The 15,155-nt window shown below is 71.0% G+C and overlaps 1 protein-coding gene across 1 annotated transcript in view; it reads left to right on the top strand.

Moving 5' to 3' along the window:
• Positions 1-1,160: 1,160 nt before the first annotated feature.
• The window catches only part of CPSF1 (cleavage and polyadenylation specific factor 1), a 37,360-nt gene continuing 23,365 nt past the window's right edge, over positions 1,161-15,155 (top strand). Inside the window, exons 1-10 of the mRNA XM_089776105.1 lie at positions 1,161-1,296; positions 2,154-2,308; positions 5,987-6,014; positions 9,095-9,228; positions 10,593-10,673; positions 11,803-11,954; positions 12,294-12,440; positions 13,640-13,779; positions 14,461-14,571; positions 14,828-14,921. Of these exons, the coding sequence (XP_089632231.1) occupies positions 2,165-2,308; positions 5,987-6,014; positions 9,095-9,228; positions 10,593-10,673; positions 11,803-11,954; positions 12,294-12,440; positions 13,640-13,779; positions 14,461-14,571; positions 14,828-14,921 (1,031 nt within the window). The 5' untranslated portion in view covers positions 1,161-1,296; positions 2,154-2,164. The remainder of the gene's footprint in view (positions 1,297-2,153; positions 2,309-5,986; positions 6,015-9,094; positions 9,229-10,592; positions 10,674-11,802; positions 11,955-12,293; positions 12,441-13,639; positions 13,780-14,460; positions 14,572-14,827; positions 14,922-15,155) is intronic.

Raw genomic sequence — 15,155 nt, 5'->3', positions numbered from 1 at the left:
TTGTGCTTAAAAGAAGCACCCAGGATCTTTTTCAGGGGGATAAGGCAACACACCACATTTATTGAACATACATAGATCAATCAATACTTATCATATGCATATGACACATCACACTCATGCGCGCGCACACACAAACACACACACACACACACAAGCACACTCCATCTTGTTGTTACCAAAAGTTGCTCCCCCTAACTGCATTGGCCAGGTGAGTTAGAAGGGGGAGGGGGTGGAGCCGGGCTTCTGCCGATCCGGATCGATGCTCCCATGTTGACAAGACGAAAACCCGGGGTCCCTCTGCAAGATGCCTCCTATTTATCCCTCTCGTGCAGCCAATTAGTCATCACCTGGCCTTTCCTAATGCGGCTTCAAAGAGAGTCCTTCCAAGGGCAGGCACTTGCTGCTGGACTCCCAAGGGGTCTGTCTGTCCAGTCTTCTTAATGAGCTCACTGCACAGGTATTGTCTTGGGTCTGTCTCCCAGACCCTCTCCGCCCTTGGGACTGCTGCTGGAGGGGCTCCCCCTTCATTCTCCATTCACACCTCAGTCATTTCAACAGGGCAATCAAGGAAAGGGGAGAGCTCAAAAGACAGTTTTTTCTTACAAGATCTAGATCTCTTAATACAAAGTTCTAGGAGAAACGTTCCAGAGCGTCTCTAAGACACTGAACAAAGCCCGGAAAGGACAGATCTTAATACAAAGTGTAACGTTACAAACTCCAGGACTGTGCAGCGCTCTATCACTATATCACACTGCAGGGATTTCTCCACACCAGGACTGTGAAATTGGCCAGAATGGGCCAGGAGTTCATTAGGGCCCTAATCGTACAGGGCGGCGCCACTGGGGAGTCCAGTGCACCAGGCTAGTGAGCGACTCTTGCACGCGCCCGTGCCAGGCCGTCGTGCAGGGGTGCACAGGCAGGCTCAGCCTGGAGGATCCACGTGGTGGGATTTAGTGTGGGGGGGTCTGTGTGGGGCCACGTGGGGGAGGGCAGGTCAGTGGGTGCACGGGGGGGGGCTGGGTGCAGAGGCGAGGAGCGGACACGGGGCAGCGCCCCCTGGCGGCGGGGAGGAGCAGAGACCCCTGCAGCCCTGACCGGCCCGGCGCCTCCCGGAACGTTCCCAGCGCGCGGCGGGGAGGGGGGGGGGAGCGCGGCGCAGGCGCAGTGGGCGCGACTCTATGGTTCCGGGCAGCCCCGCCCCCTCGCGGCCTCTCTAGCCCCGACGTCGCCGCTCTATGGTAGCCCGGCGGGACCCGGCGCTTCCGGCGGCCGCATGAGGAGCAGCGAGGGGGGCCGGTGGGTCCCGGGGGGGGAGGGTCGCTCGGGGCGAGGTGGGGGAGGGGTCGCTCGGGGGAGGTGGGGGGAGGGTCGCTCGGGGGGAGGTGGGGGAGGGGTCGCTCTGGGGGAGGGGTCGCTCGGGGGGAGGTGGGGGAGGGGTCGCTCTGGGGGAGGGTCGCTCGGGGGGAGGTGGGGGAGGGGTCGCTCTGGGGGAGGTGGGGGGAGGGGTCGCTCTGGGGGAGGTGGGGGGAGGGGTCGCTCGGGGGGAGGCGGGGGAGGGGTCGCTCGGGGGAGGTGGGGGGAGGGGTCGCTCGGGGGGAGGTGGGGGAGGGGTCGCTCGGGGGGGGGCAGCGCAGGCCGCAGGGGGGTTGAGGTTTCCCGGGGGTCAGGCCCCTGGCAGGGGCACTTCCCCCCCAACCCCCGGGCGCTGCGCCCTGCCGGCGGGAGGGGCGGGGGGGTCCCAGGGAGGGCGCCATGCCCAGCCCTGAGCGCGTGGGGCCGTGTCCTGGGGGCTGGGGGGTAACAGCCCCCGGCTCTGTCCTGGCCTCAGGCTCTGCTTGGCCCCGGGAGACTCCTTGGCGGGTCCATTGGACGCCGGCCCCAGCCTCGCTTCGGGGGCCCCGCTGCCAGGCTCCGAAAGGGGCGGCCGGCGCCGTGTTGCCCTCCCAGGGGGCTGGAGGCTCGGGCTGCCGGGTCTGGCGCGCCGTGGGGGGAGCCTTGGTCTCCGAGATGGGGCTGTGGCAGCGCTAGGCTCTCTCGCCGGCTGCCTGCCTCACTGTCTTGCACAGCCTGGGACAGCGGGGCCTCTCGGGGGCCCTTGGGTTACTGGTGGTTCTCACGGCCGATGGGTCTTTCTCTTCCCTGTCTCTGGGCAGGTTCCCCGAGGATGTATGCGGTGTACAGACAGGCCCACCCCCCGACGGGGGTGGAATTCTCCATGTACTGCAACTTCTTCTCCAACACAGAGCGCAACCTGGTAGTGGCAGGAACGTCTCAGCTCTACGTGTACAGACTCAACCATGACTCCGAGGTACCCGGTTCTCCCGCCAAGCCATGTCAGTCCCGCCCAGCCCTCTGTGTCGCAGCTGTTTCCACAGATCCGATCCCTGCATGTCTATGGGTTGCCTGTGGTACCAGGGACTGGATTCGATAGTCAGGGAGCTCGCTTGCAGGCCTGTGTTCCTAACGCAAATCCAGGGTGTATGTTAATCAAATGAAAGCGTAATATTTTTGACCCCCCGGGAACTCAGAATTAATCCTCTTCTGAGTGGAGGTGCAAACCCAAAAATGCCTTGGACACCTGCCAGGAAATGTCATTCATAAATCACAAAGGAAAGAAGAAATTTGGAAGCGTTTGTAAATTATTATTATTGTTTGTGGCTTGTATTGCCATAGTGATGGAGCAGAACTCCGCAGTCGCACCAACAGAACTGGCTGGATACGAGGGATGTTAAAATGAGCTTCACTTACGAATCAAGTAGTTGATACAGTTTGTATGGACGACTTGATTAGTCGAGAAGGGAAGGCAGCCTGGCTCACACCGGGTCCATGACCAAACCCCGCTGTGACTGTGCAATTTAAAATGCAGGAGGAGCTGGGGGCAGGCTGCCCGGCTCCTACTACGTGTTAATGCAGAGCTGCAGTGAGGCTAGGTCCCGGCCCGGCGTCAGCTAGGACTGAGCCAGGGCGTCGTATGACGTGTTAATGCAGAGCCGCAGTGGGGCTGGGTCCCGGCCTGGCGTGAGCTAGGACTGAGCCAGGGCGTCGTATGACGTGTTATGCAGAGCCGCAGTGGGGCTGGGTCCCGGCCCGGCGTCAGCTAGGACTGAGCCAGGGCGTCGTACGACGTGTTAATGCAGAGCCGCAGTGGGGCTGGGTCCCGGCCCGGCGTCAGCTAGGACTGAGCCAGGGCGTCGTACGACGTGTTAATGCAGAGCCGCAGTGGGGCTGGGTCCCGGCCTGGCGTCAGCTAGGACTGAACCAGGGCGTCGTACGACGTGTTAATGCAGAGCCGCAGTGGGGCTGGGTCCCGGCCCGGCGTGAGCTAGGACTGAGCCAGGGCGTCGTACGACGTGTTAATGCAGAGCTGCAGTGAGGCTAGGTCCCGGCCCGGCGTCAGCTAGGACTGAGCCAGGGCGTCGTATGACGTGTTAATGCAGAGCCGCAGTGGGGCTGGGTCCCGGCCCGGCGTGAGCTAGGACTGAACCAGGGCGTCGTACAACGTGTTAATGCAGAGCTGCAGTGAGGCTGGGTCCCAGCCCGGCGTCAGCTAGGACTGAGCCAGGGCGTCGTATGACGTGTTAATGCAGAGCCGCAGTGGGGCTGGGTCCCGGCCTGGCGTCAGCTAGGACTGAGCCAGGGCGTCGTACGACGTGTTAATGCAGAGCCGCAGTGGGGCTGGGTCCCGGCCTGGCGTCAGCTAGGACTGAGCCAGGGCGTCGTACGACGTGTTAATGCAGAGCCGCAGTGGGGCTGGGTCCCGGCCTGGCGTCAGCTAGGACTGAGCCAGGGCGTCGTACGACGTGTTAATGCAGAGCCGCAGTGGGGCTGGGTCCCGGCCTGGCGTCAGCTAGGACTGAGCCAGGGCGTCGTACGACGTGTTAATGCAGAGCTGCAGTGGGGCTGGGTCCCGGCCTGGCGTGAGCTAGGACTGAGCCAGGGCGTCGTATGACGTGTTAATGCAGAGCCGCAGTGGGGCTGGGTCCCGGCCTGGCGCGAGCTAGGACTGAGCCAGGGCGTCGTACGAAGTGTTAATGCAGAGCCGCAGTGGGGCTGGGTCCCGGCCCGGCGTCAGCTAGGACTGAACCAGGGCGTCGTACGATGTGTTAATGCAGAGCCGCAGTGGGGCTGGGTCCCGGCCTGGCGTGAGCTAGGACTGAACCAGGGCGTCGTACGAAGTGTTAATGCAGAGCCGCAGTGGGGCTGGGTCCCGGCCCGGTGTGAGCTAGGACTGAGCCAGGGCGTCGTACGACGTGTTAACGCAGAGCCGCAGTGGGGCTGGGTCCCGGCCTGGCGTGAGCTAGGACTGAGCCAAGGTGTCATACGATGTGTTAATGCAGAGCCGCAGTGGGGCTGGGTCCCGGCCTGGCGTGAGCTAGGACTGAACCAGGGCGTCGTACGACGTGTTAATGCAGAGCCGCAGTGGGGCTGGGTCCCGGCCCGGTGTGAGCTAGGACTGAGCCAGGGCGTCGTACGACGTGTTAATGCAGAGCCACAGTGGGGCTGGGTCCCGGCCCGGCGTGAGCTAGGACTGAACCAGGGCGTCGTACGACGTGTTAATGCAGAGCCACAGTGGGGCTGGGTCCCGGCCCGGCGTGAGCTAGGACTGAGCCAGGGCGTCGTACGACATGTTAATGCAGAGCCGCAGTGGGGCTGGGTCCCGGCCTGGCGTGAGCTAGGACTGAACCAGGGCGTCGTACGACGTGTTAATGCAGAGCCACAGTGGGGCTGGGTCCCGGCCTGGCGTGAGCTAGGACTGAGCCAGGGCGTCGTACGATGTGTTAATGCAGAGCCGCAGTGGGGCTGGGTCCCGGCCTGGCGTCAGCTAGGACTGAGCCAGGGCGTCGTATGACGTGTTAATGCAGAGCCGCAGTGGGGCTGGGTCCCGGCCTGGCGTGAGCTAGGACTGAGCCAGGGCGTCGTACGACGTGTTAATGCAGAGCCGCAGCGGGACTCTGCATTTAAATGCATCTAGTCGATTGCATTAACCGATAGGCTTTTGTTTATCGCCTAATCGACTCCAGCATTTCATCCCTACTGGATACAGACGGAGGGGAGAGTACGAGGAGCTGGGACGCTGGGGGTGAGCCTGGCAGCAGCCTCGCCGTTAAGGCTTTTGTAGGGCTCCTGGCACAGGCTGAGGAGAGTGGGGAGGGAATTTAGTGGCTAGTTACGACAGCGCCTCCCCAGCACGAAGGGCAGTGGGGCAGGAAGCACAAAGGGGCTGTTTGAACGTTCGTCCTGCGGGGGCCCCGCCCTGCTGGCAGCAGGTCTGCGCTCAGCGTTATAATTCTGCATCTTCGATTTGCTGATAAGCATAAGAACATAAGAACGGCCGGACTGGGTCAGACCAAAGGTCCATCTAGCCCAGTATCCTGTCTGCCGACAGTGGCCAGCGCCAGGTGCCCCAGAGAGGGTGGACCGAAGACAATGATCAAGCGATTTGTCTCCTGCCATCCCTCTCCAGCCTCTGACAGACAGAGGCCAAGGACACCACGGGAAGGCGGTGGTGGAGGTTGAGAGCCCGCACGGGGGCGGTTAGCTGTGGGCGGGTAGGAAAGGGGACCGTAGGGGAGCGGATGGGGGGGGCGTAGGCCTGGCCTCCGGAGAGGTGCTTGTGCTCAGGTTAGCTCGGTTACCGTGTTGCGGGAATACTCGGTGCTTGGCTCACGTCTTCTTTTCAGAGGGGTTAGGTGCACGGACCTGGGGGGCAGGGCTTGTGGGCCAGGCACGGGAGAGCCTGGGGGTGGGGAAAAGCCCAGGAATGCTGGGGGGCTGCCGGCCAAGGCTGAGGGGCAGTGGCTGTGCTGGGGCGGGGGAGCTTCCATTGCTTGCGTGCTCTGGAGCTGCCCCGTGAGTGGGACCAGGCCCCCGGCCCCGAGCTGAGGGGCCCCGGCCACGGGCGCTAGAGCAGGGCTGCTGCCCGGCCAGGCTCGCGGGACTTGGCCGTCTGGGTGCAGCGGCTGATGCAGTGCTCTCTTCCTTCCAGCCCTCCACGAAAGGAGACAGGCCCACAGGTAGGTGGGGCGGGGAGCGGGCAGCAGTGGGGCGGCCTGGCTCTGCGGGGTCGCCTGGGGTGGGGCCGGAACCTGAGCCTGGCCGCGGCGCGTCCCCCCGTCCTGCTCACGTGCAGGCCTCTGCGTCCTGCCGAGACCACGAGCCGGTGGAAGCAGAACCCACTTGGCACGTGGTCTTTGGGTCACGGGGCCGGCCACCCCCTGCCCAGCGCCGGCCTGAGAGCCAGCAGCGGGGAACCAGGAAATCTCCTTAGGCCCTGCCAGCCATGGCCACCCCAGCGTAGGTCACAGCGTCCTGCCCCCAAGCCTCTCCCGGGGAGCCCGTCGGGCTGGGGGTGGGCAGTGGGGCGTGGAATCCCGCAGCCCCTGGCCGGCTGTCCCGGGCCTGCCTCCTGGCCGGCGGAGCGAGGGGCTGGCCGGGGGCGCGGAGCTGTGACATGGGGCTGAATTGGCCACGCCCCGGCTATCGCGAGTGCGGCGCGACGGGCGTGATCCTGACAGAGGGCGAGGCGTCCCGTGGGGGCCCCGGGGCTGATTCCCGGCGCGGCCGGGGGACCACATGGGGCTGGCCGGCGGGGTCGGCGGGTGGAGAGGGCAGAGCAGGCTGGGTGCTGTGACGTGGGCGAGACCGGGGCGCCCCTCGGCGGGGGCAGGCAGAGCAGGCTGGGTGCTGTGACGTGGGCGAGGCCGGGGCGCCCCTCGGCGGGTGGAGAGGGCAGAGCAGGCTGGGTGCTGTGACGCGCGCGAGGCCGGGGCGCCCCTCGGCGGGTGGAGAGGGCAGAGCAGGCTGCGTGCTGTGACGTGGGCGAGGCCGGGGCGCCCCTCGGCGGGGGCAGGCAGAGCAGGCTGGGTGCTGTGACGTGGGCGAGGCCGGGGCGCCCCTCGGCGGGTGGAGAGGGCAGAGCAGGCTGGGTGCTGTGACGCGCGCGAGGCCGGGGCGCCCCTCGGCGGGTGGAGAGGGCAGAGCAGGCTGCGTGCTGTGACGTGGGCGAGGCCGGGGCGCCCCTCGGCGGGTGGAGAGGGCAGAGCAGACTGGGTGCTGTGACGTGGGCGAGGCCAGGGCGCCCCTCGGCGGGTGGAGAGGGCAGAGCAGGCTGCGTGCTGTGACGTGGGCGAGGCCGGGGCGCCCCTCGGCGGGTGGAGAGGGCAGAGCAGGCTGGGTGCTGTGACGCGGGCGAGGCCGGGGCACCCCTCGGCGGGTGGAGAGGGCAGAGCAGGCTGGGTGCTGTGACGCGGGCGAGGCCGGGGCGCCCCTCGGCGGGTGGAGAGGGCAGAGCAGGCTGGGTGCTGTGACGCGGGCGAGGCCGGGGCACCCCTCGGCGGGTGGAGAGGGCAGAGCAGGCTGCGTGCTGTGACGTGGGCGAGGCCGGGGCGCCCCTCGGCGGGTGGAGAGGGCAGAGCAGGCTGGGTGCTGTGACGCGGGCGAGGCCGGGGCGCCCCTCGGCGGGTGGAGAGGGCAGAGCAGGCTGCGTGCTGTGACGCGGGCGAGGCCGGGGCGCCCCTCGGCGGGGGCAGGCAGAACAGGCTGGGTGCTGTGACGCGGGCGAGGCCGGGGCGCCCCTCGGCGGGGCCAGGCAGAGCAGGCTGGGTGCTGTGACGCGGGCGAGGCCGGGGCGCCCCTTGGCGGGGCGAGGCAGAGCAGGCTGCGTGCTGTGACGTGGGCGAGGCCGGGGCGCCCCTCGGCGGGTGGAGAGGGCAGAGCAGGCTGGGTGCTGTGACGTGGGTGAGGCCGGGGCGCCCCTCGGCGGGTGGAGAGGGCAGAGCAGGCTGGGTGCTGTGACGTGGGTGAGGCCGGGGCGCCCCTCGGCGGGGGCAGGCAGAGCAGGCTGGGTGCTGTGATGCGGGCGAGGCCGGGGCGCCCCTCGGCGGGGGCAGGCAGAGCAGGCTGGGTGCTGTGACGCGGGCGAGGCCGGGGCGCCCCTCGGCGGGGGCAGGCAGAGCAGGCTGGGTGCTGTGACGTGGGCGAGGCCGGGGCGCCCCTCGGCGGGGCCAGGCAGAGCAGGCTGGGTGCTGTGACACGGGCGAGGCTGGGGCGCCCCTCGGCGGGGGCAGGCAGAGCAAGCTGGGTACTGTGACGTGGGCGAGGCCGGGGCGCCCCTCGGCGGGTGGAGAGGGCAGAGCAGGCTGGGTGCTGTGACGTGGGTGAGGCCGGGGCGCCCCTCGGCGGGTGGAGAGGGCAGAGCAGGCTGGGTGCTGTGATGCGGGCGAGGCCAGGGCGCCCCTCGGCGGGGGCAGGCAGAGCAGGCTGGGTGCTGTGACGCGGGCGAGGCCGGGGCGCCCCTCGGCGGGTGGAGAGGGCAGAGCAGGCTGGGTGCTGTGACGTGGGCGAGGCCAGGGCGCCCCTCGGCGGGTGGAGAGGGCAGAGCAGGCTGGGTGCTGTGACGTGGGCGAGGCCAGGGCGCCCCTCGGCGGGTGGAGAGGGCAGAGCAGGCTGCGTGCTGTGACGTGGGCGAGGCCGGGGCGCCCCTCGGCGGGGGCAGGCAGAGCAGGCTGGGTGCTGTGACGTGGGCGAGGCCGGGGCGCCCCTCGGCGGGTGGAGAGGGCAGAGCAGGCTGGGTGCTGTGACGCGGGCGAGGCCGGGGCGCCCCTCGGCGGGGGCAGGCAGAGCAGGCTGGGTGCTGTGACGCGGGCGAGGCCGGGGCGCCCCTCGGCGGGTGGAGAGGGCAGAGCAGGCTGCGTGCTGTGACGTGGGCGAGGCCGGGGCGCCCCTCGGCGGGGGCAGGCAGAGCAGGCTGCGTGCTGTGACGTGGGCGAGGCCGGGGCGCCCCTCGGCGGGTGGAGAGGGCAGAGCAGGCTGGGTGCTGTGACGTGGGCGAGGCCGGGGCGCCCCTCGGCGGGGGCAGGCAGAGCAGGCTGGGTGCTGTGACGTGGGCGAGGCCGGGGCGCCCCTCGGCGGGTGGAGAGGGCAGAGCAGGCTGGGTGCTGTGACGTGGGCGAGGCCGGGGCACCCCTCGGCGGGTGGAGAGGGCAGAGCAGGCTGGGTGCTGTGACGTGGGCGAGGCCGGGGCGCCCCTCGGCGGGGGGCAGGCAGAGCCCTGGCCCTGCACCTCTCGGCCTCACTCGTGCTCTGGCCTGGGCAGAGGGCAAAAGTCACAAGGAGAAGCTGGAGCTGGTGGCCGCCTTCGCCTTCTTCGGCAACGTCATGTCCATGGCCAGCGTGCAGCTGGCGGGAGCCAAGAGGGACGCCCTGCTGCTCAGCTTCAAGGATGCCAAGGTAACTTCGGGGGCAGGCCCCGCGGGACGGGCAGGGCCTGGGCCAGATCATCCCCCCAGGCTGGGACTGGACTAGCTGGGGGGCTGCTGGACCCGGGGGGGATGGCTGACAGCCCAGAGGGAGGGGGGTCGGGCATGTCCGGAGGGAGTGGGGCTGACAGACCCGGAGGGAGGGGGGTCAGGCAGGTCTGGAGGGAGGGGGGCTGGCGGACCCGGAGGGAGGGGGGCTGACGGATCTGGAAGGAGGGGGGCTGACAGACCCGGAGGGAGGGGGGCTGACGGACCCGGAGGGAGGGGGGTCAGGCAGGTCTGGAGGGAGGGGGGCTGGCGGACCCGGAGGGAGGGGGGCTGACGGACCCGGAGGGAGGGGGGTCGGGCAGGTCTGGAGGGAGGGGGGCTGACGGACCCGGAGGGAGGGGGGCTGACGGACCCGGAGGGAGGGGGGCTGGCGGACCCGGAGGGAGGGGGGCCTGACGGACCCGGAGGGAGGGGGGTCGGGCAGGTCCGGAGGGAGTGGGCTGATGGATCTGGAGGGAGGGGGGTCGGGCAGGTCTGGAGGGAGGGGGGCCTGACGGACCCGGAGGGAGGGGGGTCGGGCAGGTCCGGAGGGAGTGGGCTGATGGATCTGGAGGGAGGGGGGTCGGGCAGGTCTGGAGGGAGGGGGGCTGACGGACCCGGAGGGAGGGGGGTCGGGCAGGTCCGGAGGGAGTGGGCTGATGGATCTGGAGGGAGGGGGGTCGGGCAGGTCTGGAGGGAGGGGGGCTGACGGACCCGGAGGGAGGGGGGTCGGGCAGGTCCGGAGGGAGTGGGCTGATGGATCTGGAGGGAGGGGGGTCGGGCAGGTCTGGAGGGAGGGGGGCTGACGGACCCGGAGGGAGGGGGGTCGGGCAGGTCTGGAGGGAGGGGGGCTGACGGACCCGGAGGGAGGGGGGTCGGGCAGGTCTGGAGGGAGGGGGGCTGACGGATCTGGAGGGAGGGGGGCCTGATGGACCCGGAGGGAGGGGGATGACGGACCCAGAGGTGGGGGGGTCGGGGAGGTCCGGAGGGAGGGGGGCTGACAGACCCGGAGGGAGGGGGGTCGGGCAGGTCTGGAGGGAGGGGGGCTGGCGGACCCGGAGGGAGGGGGGCTGGCGGACCCAGCCTGGGCGTGAGGGGCAGAGCAGGGAGCGGCTCGGAGTGCTCGGGCGGTACCTCGGGTCCTCCAGCCCGGCGTGGAACCAAGGGGCTGACGTGGCCCACGTGGTATCTGCTGCCTTTCCGGGCGGGCACAGTGCTCCCCGCAGGCCTTTGAAGTCCATGGAGGTGCCATGTCCGTGGAGGGTGCCCCCACCCGAGGGTGCCGTCTAACCCTCCCCCTCCCCCCAGCTCTCGGTGGTGGAGTACGACCCGGGCACCCACGACCTGAAGACCCTCTCCCTGCACTACTTTGAGGAGCCGGAGCTAAAGGTCGGTCCTTGCGTGCGAGCTGGGGGTCAGCGCCTCCCTGTTCCCGCCGCGGCATGGGGGCCGCTCGGGCAGCCGCTCGCCCCGGGCATCATGCCCCCGCCAGGCTGGGAGCGCTGGGCCCTCCCTGGCCCGCCAGGCCTGCCCTCCGCCCCCCAGCGCTGGGGTTGTAACACGGCCAGGCCTGGGGCCGGCGGCTTCGGCCCTTCACAGCCCAAGGGCGAGACCGCGGCGCAGGAACGAGGTGGCGGAGCCGGGCCGAGGCGCGTTTCCGGCCCACCCCGGGGGAGCTGTGCGTGGCCTCCGTGGCCCCTCGGCTGGGCTGCCCTGTACGGGATGGGAGCGCGTGGAGAGGGGCAGGTGGCAGCTCCCTGCACGGCTCCGCCCCCGGTGAGGGGGAGCCCCTGGGCCGTGTGTGGGACTGAGCCCCCTGCGTTCCAGGGCTGAGACCCACGGGCTGTGTCCAGCGCCTGCCCCCCTCGGGGAGCCAGGAGCGCCGGGCCCGGGGAGAAAGCCCTCGGGCCCTGCGGGGGCCAGGCCAGCCTGGGTTGCCAGAAGCAGGCCGACCATTTCCGGTGGCTGGGGGGGCTGCTGAGGCTCGTGGGGAGGAAGGTGGTTCTGGGAGGCTCCAGTGTGGCTGCCTGGGGCTGGCAGGTTTGCCCCGGGCCCGCGGGGCTGGAGTGGCTCGGGGGGGGGGCAGGTTTGCCCCAGGCCCGCGGGGCCGGAGTGGCTCAGCGGGGGGGGGGCAGGTTTGCCCCGGGCCTGCGGGCCGGAGTAGCTCAGCGGGGGGCGGGGGGGGGGGCTGGTTTGCCCCGGGCCCGCGGGGCCGGAGTGGCTCAGCGCGGGGGGGAGGGGGGCAGGTTTGCCCCGGGCCCGCGGGGCCGGAGTGGCTCAGCGGGGGCGGGGGGGGCAGGTTTGCCCCGGGCCCGCGGGGCCGGAGTGGCTCAGCGCGGGGGGGAGGGGGGCAGGTTTGCCCCGGGCCCGCGGGGCCGGAGTGGCTCAGCGGGGGCGGGGGGGGCAGGTTTGCCCCGGGCCCGCGGGGCCGGAGTGGCTCAGCGGGGGCGGGGGGGGCAGGTTTGCCCCGGGCCCGCGGGGCCGGTGTGGCTCAGTCTGCTGCGCTCTGTGCCCCCAGGACGGCTTTGTGCAGAACGTTCACATCCCCAAGGTGCGGGTGGACCCGGACGGGCGCTGCGCCGTCATGCTGATCTACGGCACCCGCCTCGTGGTGCTGCCCTTCCGGCGGGACACGCTGACGGACGAGCACGAGGGGGTGATGGGAGAGGGGTAAGGCCCCGTGCCGCAGGGTGGGGGTGGGCCCAGGCCACCGGTGCGCGGTTACCTGGTACCGGAGCAGCCCCTGCCTGCGGCCCGCCGTGGGGGGCGGGGGCTGCTCCAGCCCGGCGGGGGGAGGGGGCCGGGCGCCCCACGGTGGGGGAGCAGGCGCGGGAGAGGAGAGGAGAGGAGAGGACGGAGCGCACAGGAGTGGGGCTCTCTGGGCCTGCTCCAGAGCCAGGCTGGGCCCCTTCCGAGGGGGCGTGGGGCCGCGGGCGGCTGGGCCGGAGGGGCTGGCTGGCTGCCCCCCTCGGCCTCCCAGCCCCTCACACGCTTTCCCTCCCGCCGCAGCCAGAAATCCAGCTTCCTGCCCAGCTACATCATCGACGTGCGGGAGCTGGACGAGAAGCTGCTCAACATCATCGACATGCAGTTCCTGTGCGGCTACTACGAGCCCACCCTGCTCATCCTCTTCGAGCCCAACCAGACCTGGCCGGGGTACGGCGACGGGTCCGATCCCTCGGGGGGGGGCCCCCTGCCCTGCCGGGCACCCCCAGCCTCCGATCCCTCGGGGGGGCCCCCCCCGCCCCGCCGGGCGCCCCCAGCCTCCGATCCCTCGGGGGGGCCCCCCCCGCCCCGCCGGGCGCCCCCAGCCTCCGATCCCTCGCGGGGGCCCCCTCCCGCCCCGCCGGGCGCCCCCAGCCTCCGAGCCCCTTGGGCCTCTCCCCGCCCCGCCGGGCGCCCCCAGCCTCCGAGCCCCTTGGGCCTCTCCCTGTCCCGCCGGGCGCCCCCAGCCTCCGAGCCCTTGCGGGGGGCCCCCCCGCCCCGCCGGGCGCCCCCAGCCTCCGAGCCCCTTGGGCCTCTCCCTGTCCCGCCGGGCGCCCCCAGCCTCTGAGTGGCTCCGATCCCTCGTGGGGGCCCCCCCCGCCCCGCCGGGCGCCCCCAGGCTCCAGTCCCTCGTGGGGGGGCCCCCCCGCCCTGCTGGGCGCCCCCAGCCTCCGAGCTCCTTGGGTCCCCTCTGCCCCTTGGGCCCCCCCAGCCTCCGAGCTCCTTGGGCCCCCTCTGTCCCGCCGGGCGCCCTCAGCCTCCAAGCGGCTCCGATCCCTCGTGGGTCATCGTCCCCCCTCCACTCCGCCCCGCCAGGCGCCCTCAGCCTCCGACCTGCTCTGATCCCACATGGGGCCCTGCCCCGCCCCCCTGCAGCCACCACCGGCTCTGAGCCCCTGGGATCCCATGCAGGGGCCCTCCCCCGCCCCGGGCTGCCGGCTGTTTGCAGAGGGCTCAGTGCCTGCGAGCCCAGCACGGGCCTCCAGCTAGCTCTCCCGGGAGGAGGGGCCGGCTGGTGCAGCCTGGCAGGGATGGGGCGGTGGCACCAAAGCCCCCCCGGGGACCCAGCAGGGCAGGGTGGCCGGGGGGGTGGCCGAGCCGCGCACGGGCAGACACCGTCCCTGGGCGCGGGGGCTGGCGGGGCGCACGTGCCCACGGATCCCGACGCGCAGGGCTGTCCCCGGCCGGCCGCCTCCCCCCGCACTGCTCCGCCGGGGCAGACACCGTCCCTGGGCGCGGGGGCTGGCGGGGCGCACGTGCCCACGGATCCCGACGCGCAGGGCTGTCCCCGGCCGGCCGCCTCCCCCCGCACTGCTCCGCCGGGGCAGGGCGTGTGCGAGCTGCCTCCCTCCCTCCCTCCCTCGCCGCAGGCGGGTGGCCGTGCGCCAGGACACCTGCAGCATCGTGGCCATCTCGCTGAACATCATGCAGAAGGTCCATCCCGTCATCTGGTCGCTCAGCAACCTGCCCTTCGACTGCACGCAGGCCCTGGCCGTGCCCAAGCCCATAGGTGAGACCAGCCTCGGCGTGCGGGGGGGTGCCTGGGACTGGCCCGACCCCTGCCCGCCTCCGCCACTGGCCTCCGTGGCCTTGGCCCTGTCCCTCAGTCTCTGCGGCCGTGAGGTCAGTCCGGCGGTGTCTGCGGCGGGCGGGTTCCCACGGGGCTTGGCGGGGCCGGTGAGTGCGGGCTCGTCGCATCGATGCAGGGCGCTGGCTGGCGCTCTCCAGCTGCAGACAGGGAGGCACCCGCCGGGTGGGCCCCTCAAACGCGAGGGGAGCACGGGGGGCCCCCAAGGGGCTTAGGGCCGAGCCGTTTCCTCCCCCTCTCCAAACGCCTGCCAGGCCTGGGCTCCGGCGTGAGCCTGTGAGACCAGCCCAGCCCCCCGGCTCTGCAGGGCTCAGACCTGCCTAGTCCCGGTAACTGGTGCCAGGAGTCTGGCCTTCCCTGCCCCAGGGGCGGGGTTTGAAGCAGGGCGAGGCTCTCGCCTTCGAGGTTACCCCCCCAGCGTCCCTGGGGCGCCTGGTGCTGGGGCCTAGGACTGAGAGCCCGGGAGCTGTCCCCCCGAAGGACGGGCTGCGCCAGGTGTAGTGTGGGGCGCTGGGCTGGGCCCGGAGGGCGGCTGGGTGCCATGTGCCCACCCCGCGGGCTGCCCCCCGGCACTGACGGGCCCGCCGGCTGCTCTCCCCCCAGGCGGCGTGGTGATCTTCGCCGTCAACTCCCTGCTGTACCTGAACCAGAGCGTCCCGCCCTACGGAGTGTCCCTCAACAGCATGACGGCCGGGACCACCGTCTTCCCCCTGCGTAAGCCCGGCCCCCGCGGCCCCGTAGGCCCGGTGTCCTGCCCAGGGCGTGGGGGGGGCCTGTGCGCCAAGGGCTCTCGCCACCAGCAGTGCATGCTGGGACATGTAGTCCGGGGGGGGGGGGGGCGTACTGACCTCCGGGAGGCTCCTGCCCCGTTTCTTGTGCCCCAGAGGAAGGGGGGGGGGCGTGGCGGCAGGGCCGGGGCCGCGCTGCGTCCTGCTCTGGGCTGGCACCGAGCTGGGCCCTCTCTCCGCAGGCGTCCAGGACGGGGTGAGGCTGACGCTGGACTGCGCGCAGGCCACGTTCATCTCCTACGACAAGATGGTGATTTCGCTGAAAGGAGGGGAGATGTAAGGCCCTGGCCCCGGGCTCTGGGCGGGGGAGGGGGCAGGCTTGGAGTGGGGCCGGCCCCCCTGGCTGGCGCTATGGGGGGAGTGGGGTCTAGTGGTTAGCGTGGGATACGGGGAAGCAAGTCCCGGCGCTGCCTATGTGTGGGGCAGGGCTGCTGGCTGGCGACCCCGGGCGGCGGGGGGCTTGCCGGGCTGCGTGGCAGGGCCCGGTGGCGAGAGCGGCCAGCGGGCGCC

This window comes from Pelodiscus sinensis, chromosome 2, assembly GCF_052426305.1.
Source record: "Pelodiscus sinensis isolate ZL-2025 chromosome 2, ASM5242630v1, whole genome shotgun sequence".
Lineage (NCBI taxonomy): Eukaryota > Metazoa > Chordata > Testudines > Trionychidae > Pelodiscus > Pelodiscus sinensis.
Note: the sequence above shows the minus strand (reverse complement) of the source record. Positions and strands in the feature narration are given on the sequence as shown.